Source organism: Eptatretus burgeri, chromosome 5, assembly GCF_056783735.1.
Source record: "Eptatretus burgeri isolate ZD-2024b chromosome 5, Ebu_testis_v1, whole genome shotgun sequence".
Classification (NCBI taxonomy): domain Eukaryota; kingdom Metazoa; phylum Chordata; class Myxini; order Myxiniformes; family Myxinidae; genus Eptatretus; species Eptatretus burgeri.
In genome coordinates this window covers 54,176,730-54,192,793 of record NC_140965.1, presented here as the reverse complement: position 1 = coordinate 54,192,793, position 16,064 = coordinate 54,176,730, and the positions used below count along the sequence as shown (strand labels likewise).

At 43.2% G+C, this 16,064-nt stretch overlaps 1 protein-coding gene and 1 long non-coding RNA gene across 5 annotated transcripts in view; one reads left to right on the top strand and one right to left on the bottom strand.

Annotated features, from left to right (window-relative positions):
• Nucleotides 1-11,458, bottom strand: part of LOC147026454 (uncharacterized) — a 61,978-nt gene extending 50,520 nt beyond the window's left edge. For 3 of the 4 annotated variants that reach the window (XR_015058360.1, XR_015058362.1, XR_015058361.1), the window contains exons 1-3: nt 10,711-10,848; nt 8,798-8,974; nt 8,298-8,479 (exon numbers count right to left, since the gene is read on the bottom strand). This is a non-coding gene — a long non-coding RNA (uncharacterized LOC147026454). Of the gene's footprint in view, nt 1-8,297; nt 8,480-8,797; nt 8,975-10,710; nt 10,849-11,323 lie in introns of those variants that run through there. The other variant, XR_015058359.1, reaches the window with a different exon arrangement.
• On the top strand, nt 6,348-15,258 carry LOC147026453 (potassium channel subfamily K member 9-like). The gene is made up of 4 exons (XM_085881885.1): nt 6,348-7,316; nt 10,632-11,502; nt 11,676-13,389; nt 14,359-15,258. Exons 1-2 carry the CDS (start codon nt 6,701-6,703, stop codon nt 11,459-11,461), a joined length of 1,446 nt encoding a protein of 481 aa, XP_085738011.1. The 5' UTR covers nt 6,348-6,700; the 3' UTR covers nt 11,462-11,502; nt 11,676-13,389; nt 14,359-15,258.
• Nucleotides 15,259-16,064: the final 806 nt, after the last annotated feature.

Sequence of the window (16,064 nt, the reverse complement as noted above, 5' to 3'; positions counted from 1 at the left end):
ATCTTCACCAAAATTGAATCAATTCGTCCTTGTCACACACCCAACCTGTCCACCAAATTTCATGCAGATCCCTCAACAAGTTTTAAAGAAATCCTGCACACAAACAAACAAATGAAATTGCTCGTTGAGCAAGGAATTGCCGGAATAACTTTGCCATATCTCCATGATCTCTGAAAAAAACAAAAACCTGGAAATCAATTTAGTTCTTATAAGTTGATAGTGCTACTGTTTAATGAGTTATAGCATTTAGTTTGGTCATGATCACAACTTGGAAGTCAATCGGACTTGAAATGGCTTTTTTATCGCAATTTGAAATTTTTGACCCGACCCCCTGACATTCGACCCCCGACCGCTAAGGAGGCTGTTGGTGTGACACCCCAATGGGACATATGGTTGGATGCAGTATTGGAAGATGCACATTTTGGATTTGGTTTGAAGTCGATACGACCATTTTAGCGGACGTTATTGCGAAAATAAGAATTTCGGTTTTTCGGTGACCTTGACCTTTGACCTAGATTCACCAAAAACGAAAAGTATCTAAGTTGGACCATGGCCGACGGCTGCACCCAGTTTGGTCATGATCGCTGAAACGGTGTGGCTGCTACAGGGTAAACAAACAAACACACAAACAAACAGACAAAGAAACAGACAGAAAGAGATGAAAACATTAAGTCCTTCACCTTCGGTGGCGGAGGTAAGAAGGCAACTTCTGTGATGACTGAGACCTGACCCCCCTCTTCATCACCCCTCCAACCCCCTCAATCCCCTGCAACCATAACGTTTGACGTGATTTTAATGAACACACATCGGCAACCATAATAGTTTTATTCCAGAAACCGAATGTATTCCCTTGACAGTAAACAAAAGGAAAATTGGCTTTGCGAGGTTCTGGGAATGACATTGTTTTGTGGAGAAAATACATGGGTAGGGGAGTGGTGGAGACCGGACGATTACAACTACTTCCACCTCTATCATCAGTTTCTCAGATAAACATCTATCATTAATCAATATAAACTCAGCTTTATGGAACTTTGATGGATATCATATGAATCAGTAAATTTAAACAGGTCTGATGGTTTATTTTCTTTTTTTCCAAGATCGACACTCCGATAAGAGCACGGTAACAAGGAGGGTATCATGAATGGAATGAACGAACAGAAAAGATCATGGAGAGGAGGGGAAAGGGTGGGTGGGGGGGGGTAGGGTGGAGAGATGTATACAGGATTGTGGGGAGGGGTGGGGAGTGACGTAAAGTGGTCTCGTCTTCTTCCGCATGCAGCATCAGGCATCAGGATGCCATCATTGGCTGAGGGCACAGCTGTGAAACTCATGCAGTGCCCTCTGCAGGTCAGGGTTGGAATTTGGAAATTGTTCATTGTGCCGGCGATAGCTTCGCCTACACTTCGCGAAGGAAACCGTGGGATCTTTCATGTCCACAGACTAATTCCAACAGACGGGGTGCTCAGTTTAACGTCCAAACGTCCATCCGAGGGTCGATACACGTATTGATGAATCAGCCTTCCTATAAAACAGCAGCAGGACAGTTTATAGCTGAGTGGGCATTCAAACCCAGGCTAGACAGCTTAGCTCAGAGGCAAGTATGTGTACCTCCAGACCATCCTGCCAGCCCGACATGAGATGGTGGTTCTGCCTGTTTTATGCATGTGATTTAAGTCACCCCAGGAAGGCGGTTCCAGAAACGAGAGAAAATGGGATTGAAAGAGTTTAGGTGTGCTGTTAACCTGGATTTAGGAGTTTAACCAGGAGGGGTAGGAGTAGAAGACTTAGAGTGTGTACGCCCTGTAGGATCTGAGGATGGTCAGAGGGCTGAGAGCTAGTTTAAAGGAGGCCACTGACCTGCCTGTAATGTGATTGCATCAAACCTTGTGCTTCAGACTCATCGTGAGATATTCCAAGAATGTCGAGAGCTTTATGTTCCACAAAATCCAGGAGAGGTGCATGTGATGCTGGGGTGTCAGCCCAAGAGGAGAGCAGTATACTTATTGAGCTATGGACGAAGGCTGTGAGTAGCTCTGATTTTTCAACAAAACACTTGCAGAAATGGTATGACAGATGATACGGCAGAGGGTGGAGTCATCAGCAAAGAGATAAAGAGGATTTTCCAGAGAGTCGGAGAGATCATTGATGAAAACCAGAAAAAGAACAGGGCCCAGAACACTACGTTGACGAACTCCAGCCTGCACAGGAAGAGGGGATGAAAGAACTCCATTTCGGGCCACACGGTGACTGCGACAGGAGAGAAGTCTGCGAGCCATGAGTGGAAATGGCCTTGGATACCATAGGAAGAGAGTTTGGTGAGCAGGGCAGGGTTCCAGACCCTCTCTTTAATATTATATATATATATATATATATATATATATATATATATATATATATATATATGCACCCCTCTCTTTAAAAAACAAAAAACAAAGTATATATATATATATCACGTGATATATATATATATATATATATATATATATATATATATATATATATATATATATATATATATATATATATATATATATATATATATACACATATACACACATTTCGGTATGTGAAAGGTGGAGGTGGGGGGGGGAATTAGAGGTGGATCCATCACTGGACTGTGGAAAGTGTCTTATGGTCCAAGTGTTTTGCATTGGCTAATATTGCCATGTGACAGGAATCTGTCAGAGTAAGTAATTTAATTGTTGCACGTGACACTGAGGAAGCTGCGTATGTAATTTATAGACAGGGCAGATAAATTAATTATGTATGTGTAAAAACCTCTTGTTTGTAAGCGGGGCTCGGTGAGGACTTCCCATCACAGAGATCCACGTGTTACATGTGCAACTATGCCGATTACAATCTCTCTGACCAGTGTGTGCCAGGCATGGTGGCACAGTGTGCTGTGGATCCGGAAGTTTCAATGTACATTCATTTTTTTATTGGGGCCACCCCGATTAGTGGCACCCCGAGGAAGAGTCTACCCAGGAGGGAGAAGAGACCTCTCTCCACCAGAGACCACCAGGAGAGGCACATGTTTAAGGGGGTCACAAGTGGTCCACAGAGGAGCTTGTGGGGCAGTTTGTGAGACAGAAATTATTGTGGTTTGCTCTGCAGAAGTTTTGGATTCTAAAGGGTTCTAAATGGTAATTCTATTGGGCTCTAAAGGGTAATTCTCAAGGGTAATTCTCAAGGGTAACTCTAAAGGGAAATTCTAAAGGGTTCTAAAGGGTAATTCCAAAGCATAATTCTAAATTCTAAAGGGTAATTCTAAAGGGTAATTCTAAAGGGTAATTCAAGAGGGTTCTAAAGGGTAATTCTAAAGGGTAACTCTAAAGGGTAATTCTAAAGGGTTCTAAAGGGTAATTCCAAAGCATAATTCTAAATTCTAAAGGGTAATTCTAAAGGGTAATTCAAGAGGGTTCCAAAGGGTAATTCTAAAGGGTTCCAAAGGGTAATTCTAAATTCTAAAGGTTAACTCTCAAGTGTAATCCCAAGGGTTCAAAAGGGTAATTCTAATGGGTAACTCTGAAGGGTACCAAAGGGTAATTGTGAAGGATAACTCAAAAGGGTGATCCCAAGGGTTCTAAAGGGTAATTCTAAAAGGTAACTCCAAAGGGTAACTCCAAGGGTTTCAAAGGGTAATTGTAAAGGGTCATTCTAAAGGGTAATTCTACAGGGTGATTCTAACGGGTTCCAAAGGGTAATTCTAAATTCTAAACGGTAACTATAAAGGGTAATTCTAAAGAGTAATTCTAAAGAGTTATTCTAAAGGGTAATTCTAAATTCTAAAGGGTAACTACAAAGGGTAATTATAAAGGGTTATAAAGGGTAATTCTAAAGGGTAATTCTAAAGAGTTATTCTAAAGGGTAATTCTAAAGAGTTATTCTCAAGGGTTATTCTAAAGGGTAATTCTTAAGGGTTCTAAAGGTTAATTCTAAAGGGTAATTCTACAGGGTAATTCTACAGGGTAATTCTACAGGGTTCCAAAGGGTAATTCTAAAGGGTAACTATAAAGGGTAAATATAAAGGGTTATAAAGGGTAATTCTAAAGGGTTCCAAAGGGTAATTCTAAAGGGTAACTATAAAGGGTAATTCTACAGGGTGATTCTAAAGGGTAATTCTACAGCTTGATTCTCAAGGGTTCCAAAGGGTAATTATAAAGGGTAATTCTACAGGTTGATTATAAAGGGTTCCAAAGGGTAATTCTAAAGGGTAATTCTAAAGAGTTATTCTAAAGGGTAATTCTAAAGAGTTATTCTAAAGGGTAATTCCAAAGAGTTATTCTAAAGGGTAATTCTTAAGGGTTCTAAAGGTTAATTTTAAAGGGTAATTCTACAGGGTGATTCTAAAGGGTTCCAAAGGGTAATTCTAAAGGGTAATTTACAGGGTGATTCTAAAGGGTAATTCTACAGGTTGATTATAAAGGGTTCCAAAGGGTAATTCTATAGGGTAATTCTAAAGAGTTATTCTAAAGGGTAATTCTAAAGAGTTATTCTAAAGGGTAATTCCAAAGAGTTATTCTAAAGGGTAATTCTTAAGGGTTCTAAAGGTTAATTTTAAAGGGTAATTCTACAGGGTGATTCTAAAGGGTTCCAAAGGGTAATTCTAAAGGGTAATTTACAGGGTGATTCTAAAGGGTAATTCTACAGGTTGATTCTAAAGGGTTCCAAAGGGTAATTATAAAGGGTAATTCTACAGGTTGATTCTAAAGGGTTCCAAAGGGTAATTCTAAAGGGTAACTATAAAGGGTTATAAAGGGTAATTCTATAGGGTAATTCTATAGAGTTATTCTAAAGGGTAATTCTAAACAGTAATTCTTCCAGGTTATTCTAAAGGGTAATGCTAAAATGTAGTTCCAAAGGGTAATTCTCAAGGGTTTCTTTCGTTTCTAGCCTTTGCCCATTTCATGTTAAAAATGCCAAACTGAACCGCTTCTTTTGGACACGTGTGCATCTTTTTAATGAAATTGTATGCAATCACCATTGGGAGACGCATGAAATACGTAATAAATGTTTGGATTTGACTGCCAGTTCAAGCCCCAGGGGTGGGGACTTTGGGTCACAGGAGTCAAAACATCAAAAAAAAATGAACTCAAAATTTGACATTGGGTCATTCCTGGTGGAACTTTTTTGCCATCTTTACCTCCGCCACCAAAAGTGGACGGAGGTTATGATTTCTCCCCTGTCTGTTTGTGAGCAGGATATCTCAAAAAGTTATGGACGAATTCAAATGAAACTTGGTGAACAGGTTGGGTGTGTTATAAGGACAAGTTAATTCGATTTTGGTGAATATTGGGATGCAGATGCGGATCCGTGCATTTTAAAAGTGATTCGTCACCATTGAAAGATGAGGCCAAAAACTATAGCATGATATTTGAAAATGTTGTGAATAGATTATGACAATACTTGGTGGATGAGTTGGGAAGGTGAAAAGAACAAGCCAATTCGATTTTGGTTCAGGTCCAGATGCAGATCCAGCCTATCATTGGGATAAAAAAAGTAAACTGTTCAGCCTGGTGGAGGTGTGCGCTCGACCGAGTGTCGTTCTCGTTGTTTTTGTAAACGTGCTTTACGTATTCTGACTTTTGTAAACAGATGTCCAGACAAATTTGAACTAGCCTTGTGTCACGGTCAGGGTCTCAAGAACCGGGTTGTTTTGTGGTCCGGATGTTTCAGCCTCAATGTAAACAGGGTTTGGTTTGCAATGTTTTTATTTCTATTTTTCGCATTACTTTGAGTTGTGTACATAACTTTTGCTCGTCTTGGAAGTCAAACTGATTGCTTAGAGGAAGCACTCTTCTTTTCTGCTGGAAGAAAATAAATCATGACTTGTTTCTTTTGGACTTAAGAGATACACCAAAGGTAGCACTCAAATTAACTATTCTTGATTTACTCATTATACAGCTTCCATCTGTTAAACACACACTCACATGGATTGCAGTTTAAGGAAGAAGAAGCAACATGAAAACTTCCATTGCCAGATGAATTGCTGGAATAACTTTTGAATGGAACTCTCTACATTGCACGTGTGTCACATGTATAACGCAGTTTAGCACCTGAGTTATGCTGCAGGTCATTGGGTTAGGAACAAGAACTCGATGCCGGGGTGCTTGTTGACTTGATCTCATGAACGCCTTTGACAATTCAGAAATATAAATAGTAAACCGTTGATGATGTCAAGTTCTACCAGCCATGAGCACTCAAAATATCCTGGGATTGCTAAGATCACAAGCTATGCGCAGGATCCGTACATCGAGTCCAGTTTTGCAACCACGTGACATGCACCGAGCGCGTGCGATACGGAACAGCGGGAGTTCCAGTTGAAGGGGCGTCACAGTGCGCAATGTGCAGCGGGGGGGGGGGGGTTATAATTTGGAGAGAACCACGGCGTGGAAGATGTAGCGGGAGGGAGGTCCTGAATCGACGCTGCCCGTGTAGTCGAGACGTGATCGTGGCATGTTTTGCGAGCCCGCTGCAAGGTGAACGCGTCTAAAACCCACCCCTCTCTTTTCACCAAGTGCGTCACCAAGAAACAAGTTGTTCCTAGTGCAGGACATTGTTCAGGACCAAGGACAGAGTGGCCGTCGTCGTTTGCCCAATTGGATTTGGGCCTTGCCAAAGTGGCGCGGATTTAACAAGAGTGCCGCTTGTTGCGAACACATGCTCTTTGGCGACCATCAGCAATGCGCCTCGCCCATTGATGGCCTTGCGCAACGGCGGGTGCTTGGTGCGTCTCCTGCGGAACTCCACACTGCGCCGCTCGCACCTCCGCAGGACAAGCAGTCTCCTGTGTCTGTCCGCATCCTCGGACGACTGCCCGACACCGACCAGGGATGATGTCTCATCTCCTGAAGAGACGGAGCATCACGTTCATGACGGGGGCAGGGGTCGTGGCCGAGGGTCGGGAGAGCTCTGCGAGCAGGCGACCGAGGGACGGCAGCGGAGGAGGCGGGGGTTGCGATGGCTCCGGGCACGATTGAGTCGTCCGAAACGGCGTTCTCAGGCCAGCACGGTGCGGCGAATCGGCGAGGCCATGAAGAAGCAGAATGTGCGCACGCTCACCCTCATCGGGTGCACATTCGTTTACCTACTCGTGGGAGCAGCTGTGTTCGATTCCCTCGAGTCGACGTTTGAAACGACTGAGCACAAGAGGCTTGACTCAAAGGAAAGTCTCCTCAGAGCCAAGTACAACATCACCCAAGAAGACTATCGGGAGCTGGAGCTCGTGGTCGTGCGTGCAGAGCCGCACAAAGCCGGGGTGCAGTGGAAGTTTTCTGGAGCCTTTTATTTCGCCATTACAGTCATCACCACCATAGGTGAGATCAAAAGGTGTGGAGGTGAACGGCCAATGAGAGCCCGAGATAACTGGTATACCTGGTATACGGTACTGCATGCACATGGACCTCGGAACTCCCGCGTGGCAGGAGTCGCTTGTTGAGAAGGACTTCTTCAAACTTGCCAAGCGTCCGCCGATCCCACTCGTACATATGATGCTGGACCATAATGACCCAGCCGTTGAGTTTCCACTCCAAGTTGTGCTCGGATTTTGCCGATTACTTTGCGTGTCACCGCTTCACGAAGAAGTTAACAAGCAATCATTGATCGACACCACAAACGCCATCAAGTAGACAGTATAAAAAGTAGTCGGTTCTTCTCAGATTCACGGTATCGTCGGTGACCAATGAGAAATTCGTTCTTAAATTTTAAATTCGTGTTTAACGTTTAAAAATATATAATTTCGGGAATAACGTGTCAGATGTTACGAGGATGTTTGGGTCACAGGAGTCAAAACAGCAAAAAAAAAAATTAACTCAAAATTTTGACATTGGGTCTTTCCTGGTGGAACGTTTTTGCCACCTTTACCTCCGCCACCAATGAATTGGTAAATTCATGAATTTACTCATTAATTTACCTCCTCCACTCAGATGAAATCATTCATTCATCAGAGTCCAAGAAATGCCTTGAATAATTAATAATAATAATAATAATAATAATAATAATAATAATAATCATTAATAATAGCAATAGTAAGTATAGGTGGATTAGTAAAGGCACACGTTTTCTTAATAAGTACGAAATAACAATGGTTGTTCCTCAAAGCCGAAGATGGCCGTTCATTAGGTGATGTGCGAACACACCTGGGCGCGTGCGAACACACCTGGGCGCGTGCAAGGTTTGTTTACAAGTCAGAGATGCAACCACCGTGATACGGCAAGCAGGGTGACCAGGTGTCAAGGGATGTCCAAGAAGACCCGTAGGTGAGGCGTAATTTGTTCAGGGTGCCGGTGATCACTCACCTGCTCTTCGTGAGAAATCTTTGACATTCATTCACCAGGTAATGGTGGCAGGTGAGACACCCGGCTTAACGTCCGTCCGACGAAGATTCAATCCGACACAGTTTACGGTCTAGTCGGGAATCGAACCCAGGCTAGGCAGCTGAAGGTAGTAAGTGCTCTCCTCTCTCCATATCTACATCATCCTGTCGGCCAAGAACAAAGCACAGATTAAAACAAGACCGAAGTGTGAGACAGGGAGGAGGAAGTTATTCCTTTAAATCTGCAGCAAGAGATCCGACCAAAGAGTCACCTTTACACAAACACCTGTAGAAGTACCACGTGATGCACCTTCAGGTGATGAGTCTTTTTGTGTCCTTCCGTCGTCCACGCAGACAGACTTCGTGCTTCGACACGGACATCCATGACGGGTTACCTTTCACCCTCCCATGTCATTGTACACACACCTTGAACATCAGCATCATCATCATCAATTCAAGTAGGTACACGAATGATGAACACACCTGCAATGGTACCTGAGTAGCCGCAGGAGGAACTTCGAGATGGTTCGGGGTGTTGGGATAGACGTGTTGGGATGCTTCGGAAAACACCGAGAGACGGATTTAAATGAGACGAGGAGACGAGTGCTGCCACCAAGAGAGACGTGGGAAAGGAGCACGAGCGGCCATTTGCGATGCCACCTGCGCAGGGAAGGTTTGAAAACAAAACACCTTGGTCCAAGGAACGTCGACTTTATTTAATTTCTGTGTACAGGTAGATTTGTTAATCAGTTCACCGACAGGTAGTGCTGATCGGTGTGTAGCACGTGGCCCATCTGTCTTTCATGGAGAGTCGGTGAGCTATCGCCGGCATCCTGGAGTACAAATTCCTGCCGAGAGACTGCGGTCTGGTCTTCTCCCAGTCAATGACACCGGGTTACACCGCCCTGAAGTTGCGCGGGAATTCTGGTGTTCAGGGTGAAACAGCCATCTTGTTCTCCGAAGGACAATTGATCGTTCTGGCTTTGTTTTGTTCATCTTGTGTCCGAAACTTTCCGTTTTGCTTCCTTTTTTCATCGCTTCTTCATCTGTCTTTCCAGGGTTATAACTACAGTACACCTGTACCTGTTCCAAGGTAGTCACGACATATATTTATATCCAAAGGCAAGTTTCCCGCTCTTTTCCCCCCCAAAGCCGGTCAAGTCTATCTATCTATAATTCCAGCAATCTCCATGTGTGTGTGTGCGCGTCGTTTACGAGAGCGAAGGAACGGCCTGTGTGTTTGTTTGAAAGTTTTTTTTTTGCACGTACGGTTTTTTTTCTTTTTTTTTTCTCTTCTCTTCTCTGTGTTTTTCCTTGCGATGACATTGCGAAAAGGCAAAATACGTTGGCGATAATTGAATAATTGGCCATTAAAACTAAATTGCGAATAATCGTAACTGCGATATGCGAACTTCCGGGCCACGCACATACGGGCACGCGAGAACGAAGGAACGGACTGTGTGGTTGTTGTTTCTGGCTCGTGGTTTGAAAGATGTTTTTTTTTTTTTTTGCACGTTCAGCCACGCATGTACGGCCACGCACTCGTCTATCTATAATTCCAGCAGTGTGTGTGTGTGTGTGTGTGTGTGTGTGTGTGTGTGTGTGTGTGTGTGTGTGTGTGTGTGTGTGTGTGTGTGTGTGTGTGTGTCCGCTGTTTCTCGACAACCACTAGTCTGATCTAATTGAAACTTGCCAGGTATTTTGCTGGGGCCCAGTGGATGTGCCTTTTCAAGGTTTGATATTAATCCGACAAGTGGTTCCCAAGTTATGACCATTTATTTACCAAACCAATGACAGGACACGGTGCTATGACATCACGATTGACGTCACAATTCTCTTTTTTTTTGCACGTACGGCAACACACATACGGGCACACACGTACAGGGCACGTACTAGTCCATCGATAATTCCAGCAATCTCTGTGTGTCTGTCTGTCTGTGACCGCTGTTTCTCGACAACCCCTGGTCCGATCTAATTGAAACTTGCCAGCTATATTGCTGGGGACCTGAGTATGTGCCTTTTCAAGGTTTGATATTAATCGGACAAGTGGTTCCCAAGTTATGGCCATTTATTTACCAAAGCAATGACAGGACATGGTGCAATGACGTCACAATTCTTCATCTTTTTTTTCTTTTTTTTGCACGTACGGGCACGCATGTATGGGCACGCACTAGTAATTACAATGTTTGAGTCATAATGGTGCCGAAATAATGTGCACAACAGATAAAACAGCTTTGCAACCATGTGCAAACGGTTGCCGCTGTCGCTGCGTGTATGTGACGTGGCTCACGTGCTTGTGCGTGTGTGTCGCGTGCAGGTTATGGTCACGCAGCTCCAGCGACGGACCCTGGGAAAGTGTTCTGCATGTTCTACGCGGTCCTCGGCATCCCACTTACGCTCGTCATGTTTCAGAGCTTGGGCGAACGAATGAATACGTTCGTGAAGTATCTCCTGAAGAGCCTCAAAAGGTGTTTGGGTTTCAAGAACACGGACGTTTCGACGCAGAACATGGTGTTCGTGGGCCTGCTGTCGTGTGTCGGCACGCTGTGCATCGGCGCCGCAGCCTTCTCCTACTTTGAAGGCTGGAGCTTCTTCCAATCGTACTACTTTTGCTTTATCACTCTCACAACCATCGGCCTCGGGGATTTCGTAGCCCTCCAGAAGAACAACACGCTTCAGAGGAGAGCGCCGTACGTCGCCTTCAGTTTCACGTACATTCTGGTCGGCCTGATGGTCATTGGCGCCTTTCTCAACCTCGTCGTGCTGCGATTCCTCACGGTGAGCGTGGACGACGACAAGCGCGACCTCGAGCACCCTTCGCCCATGCGCGTCCGTGCCCCGCGGGCGGAAAGTGACTCGGCGCGCGACGACTTCCTGTCAGAGTGCTCGTGCACATGCTACGGGTTCCGCCAGCGGGCGCGCCAAGCAGCCGCCTGGCCTTCCCCTGGCCCGGGTCCCTTGGTACGGTCAGCCTCACCGAGACACCACTTCGTTTCGTGCACCACTTACCAGCTCGAGGAGATCTCTCCGTGCAATCTCATCAGGTTGAGCGCCAGACTGAGCCTCTCTCTCGCCGACAGCGCCGCCTTCGGTTCACAAAGCAGCGCCGAAAACCGACGTCTCTTCACAAGGAGGACATCGTGCTGATAAAAGTGCTTGTCCGCCCTCTAGCGCATCAAGACTCCAAGGTATTCACGTTCGACATTATATCTCCATCCCAAGGCATGTCTTCCCGCTCTTTCTCCTCTCCCCCACCCAATCACTGAACGTGACCGGTCATCAGAACAATGCCTGAGTCACTATGGTACTAAAATAATGTGATGCTGAAATAATGTGCACAACCTGTGCATGTCACGTGCAGGTTATGGTCACCTGGCTCCAGCGACGTTCACGAGGAAACCACAGCGGCAGAATGACATACGCATGGCACTCGATGGCCCTCAGCGCACCTGTGGGCGAGAGCCGACAAGATAAGACGTTGCTCGGCCTTTCGTTGATGGACATTGATCGCGATAAGCCATTGCGGTGGCTCGTCCATCACATGCTTGCCCACTTTAGACGAAATGCAATTCAATCTCAGCGGACTCCATTGCAGGGTTATTGCAATAGCAATTTAATATATAGTGTATAAAATATGCTACGAATGGCGACCTTTGCTATCATAGCCCAAGATATTTAACGACATATTTTTTTTAATATAAAAAGGTGTAAAAACAGGACAAATTCAGTCCAGAATTTGTGACGTTTTATAAGCTGCACACAGGCAGCATGACGTATGCCTGTATATTCACCGACTTTCAAACTTATATTTATAGCCTCACAACCAGCACATACCTGTCGTAGGACAGACTCTGTGAGTCTCCAATCGTTGCTTATTTAAGCTTGAATTGCTCGTAGCTATGGAAACCAATTAATGTATGCAACTTTTGGATGTGGTCGAATGAATCTCCAGCTTGGGCTTTGTTACGGATTCTGTGTTTTGCACGTGCAACGCAACTCCAACCTACACGCTTGGCTTTGTTACGTCATTCTTTTGTGACCACCAGTATGCACTGATGCACTGGTGATCTTTTAGTCACTTAATTTAGAAGTCTTACATTTTTGGGTCGTACGTTTAATCGAATTTTATTCCTGGACAGGTGGAAGTTACAAAGCACGTAACCAGCAATATGTGTGACCATGTTCATAGCGACCCGTCCCAGTCCTTTGTACCCATTTTTAATGACACGGGTACACACACCATCGTCGAATGTACAAGTCCATTGTGACATGCAAACTGATTGGATTTGGCCATGATTTGTTATATGTGTGCTATGAAGGCGTCCCGATGTGAAAGGTGACTTTAAACTGCTTCTTTCGAAAATTCAAAGCCGTCGCAATATTTTGAGGCCAAAAACATTTCAGATTTCTGAACGACGCTTTATTTCGTTTTCTTGCTGATCAGGAAGTTTTCTTCTTCGCTTTATCACCCGCACTGGCATAATCACAGTCTAAACAAGGGAGGGCACGCCGATGTGAATCCCAAAAAGAAATGAAAGCCTCTATGGGGGGAAATAAAATTATTTTGCTTCTTTTTCCTCATAAGTGTGTGTAAGACCTCTGATCACCGCAGTGCTGGTGCTTAACTGTGAAAATTAAAGAAACAGATCTCAAAATGTCCCTTCAAGTTATCTGGTTATACAATCCAAAATATTTTCTACTATATCTACATTGTGCATTGCAGTAATATACACTATCCGCCATAAAGAAAAATCGAACATGTGATTGTTGTCGATGTGACTTATTTATGAGACATCCTGGGACACAGATGAGGTGCAAACCTCTGACAGAGATAAATGCTGAATAATTAATTGCATGTCCATTTCATTGTGACCTAATCACGTAATGCTGTGTTGTGGCGAATGTTTTCACATAGGGATCCAACTTGGAAGTAACAGTCTCAATACCGGGTATGTCCATCTCTGGTAACAATGACTGCATTGCACCATCGTCACATTGATCGTGTGAGCACTCAAATCTGAGCCTGGGGAATGGCATTCCACACCCGAATCAGCTCCTGTTCCAGCTCATCAAGGGTCTGTGGCTATCTTGACAAGGTTCAAATGTGACAATCAATGATATTCCAGAGATGTTGAATTGGATTTAAATCTGGCAAATGGCAGGCCAGTGTGTCCTCCCATTAATATTGGCATTTACAATAACATTCCTTCTTTGAATGGCCCTGTGAGCAGCAGCATTATAGTACATAAAGATTATTCCTAGACCATGTTGTTGAAGGGTAGGCAACACATATTGCTGAACAAGAGAGTTCATAGAACACGATACTCCCTCCACACAGTGTTACAGAAATTTTAATAATATAATGATTTTATTGATCGTGAAAAAAATTCGAAAGTTTAGTGCTATTGAAGTTGCCCGTAAGCAGTTTTGAACAGCACCCTTATAAATCATCCCAATGAACATTTATTTAAATTGAAGTACAGTTCTGCAAAACTGGAGGTTTTTGGAAGTGTTATGATGGACAATTTGTGTTCTACACTGTTCAAGTATATAATTCAATTTAAATAAAATTAAAATTGTAAAAGTCGTATAAAAGAAATTAATTCCGTTTTTTTACTGCCATTTTCTGCAGTGGTTATGAATCATCACCCAATGTAACACATTATATTAGTTCTTCGTGCCTGTTGTTTGTGTCCTTTATAACATCCTTAAAAACAATACATTTCCTGTTTGGAATAATTTTCAATTTTGTTTGACTGCCAGGCAGGCAGACAGAGTAGAAAAATTATCTCACCCCTCTCTGCAAATGTGCAATCGGGACAAATTCAGAGCTAAAGTATGTTAAAACAAAAGGCTCGTCTTGCGATTCATGTTTCGATTCACATTCAAAATATAATATTCAATTTAAATAAGTTGTTCCTCGATCATAAGCTGATAAGACAGACAAACCGATGGACGAACGGACATGAACCAATTGCTTAACCCCACTTTTCGTTTCACGTGCCTGGAGTAAATATCTCATTAATGTATTAATCTGCCATCAGATTGCCGTTGATATGGATCAAGTTGGTGCAAAAGGTTTCATCAATACCACCCACATCATGGCACTTCCGTGTACAGAATTTGCAGCTTCCTGGCCACAGACTGGGCTGTAGCACTCATTGCATCTTCTCGAGATGCTTCACGGCCATCATGCTTTTCAAGGAGAAACCTGGATTTGTCAGTGAATATAAGACTCACTCATTGCCTCCATATCCTACAGACATGCTGACTTGACCACTGCAAATGTGTTTGGATTTGTCACGATGCAAGTCTTCAAAGTTGAACAGGATGACGAGCATGGAGTCCTGCACAAAAGAGATGCCTCAAGATGGTGTTGACACTTATCCTGCAAGGTCCATGGAGTGCGTTTAGAGTAATCTGGGCAATTTGAATCTGATTGCATAGATGCGTTGTTGAAATGTATCAGTCCTGAATGGGAGTCATTATTGTGGGACCTCCACTTCTTGGCTCTTGTTATTCATCCAGTGGCTTGATAACGTCTTCTGAGATCACAAACAGTTCCTCTCCTCATGTTAAAGAGCCTTGCAATGTGGTAATGGAAGACCCTGCTTGAAGTTGTCCAATTATATGATTCTTCTCATTTTTCTGACAGACATGGTATTGTAATGAATTAATGAATGTAATCAGTGTATTTGTTGTTGTTTTTTGGATGATCCGCACCCTGGTTTCTCAGAATGATTGTTTCAATTTTTTTCAGAATGCCTCGTTTTACCTCTAAAAATCTAAGGGTGCATGAGTGGCATGTGCTGAACGATTTTTGCATGAGGCACTTAACTTACACGGAAACTTGCAATCAGGTGTTCTGCACATCCCTCGTGACAAAAAGGCACTTGGAATGAATGCTGTAACAGTCCTTCAACAATTAAATTATCATTTCTACATGTTCGGTTTTTTTTTATGGTGGATAGTTTAGCAGATATTATTTGTGCAAATTGCACGTTATCCCATGATGGGGGTGGGGGTAGTGAAGTGGTTTCATAATTTGGCCAAAAACATGTTTCCCATTTCTGATAAACTTCACTTGTTAAGATTTTAAAGGGTCTTCTTTTATTTCATTGCATAAACAAGTGCGACATCATCGCACATCATACGAAAGAGTTTTCCAACATCATAAAGTGTTCATGTTAACAAGGGTGCACATGAAAAATAATGATGGTGGACTGCAATGTGAACATGGTGGTCATGTGAGACTAATTGGTAAACCTTCACATCAATTGCAAAATTGACGGTTTACCTCTATATTCCAATGTTGTTTTCCAATATCAAGTATTCTCTCTATAAACCACCATGAGACACACTCATTCTTAAAAAAAATGCAGTTCAGAGTTCGGCATCAATCTACCAAATCAAATTAGGTGCACCTGCGCTCAACTAAATAGCTATGAATTTATAGAAGTAGCGTATGCTGTTAATTTTCATTACGACTGTATAATGATTAAAGTACAAAACATAAAAACTACATCGACTCAAAACGATTGAAAGGCAAAAAGAAGGTACAGATTTTTTTGAAAAAAATAACAAAGCAACCTGCAAGCATGAGGGAAATACCACCAGAGAATTTAACGTTTTAACTATGACCACATTGTTGTCGATAAGGAGCTTCCTTAGCACAGTATCAACGTAAAGTGTAAATGCAATTAAATTCGAAATATTGCATGCACAAGTAATCGGCATGTCATACTTTGTC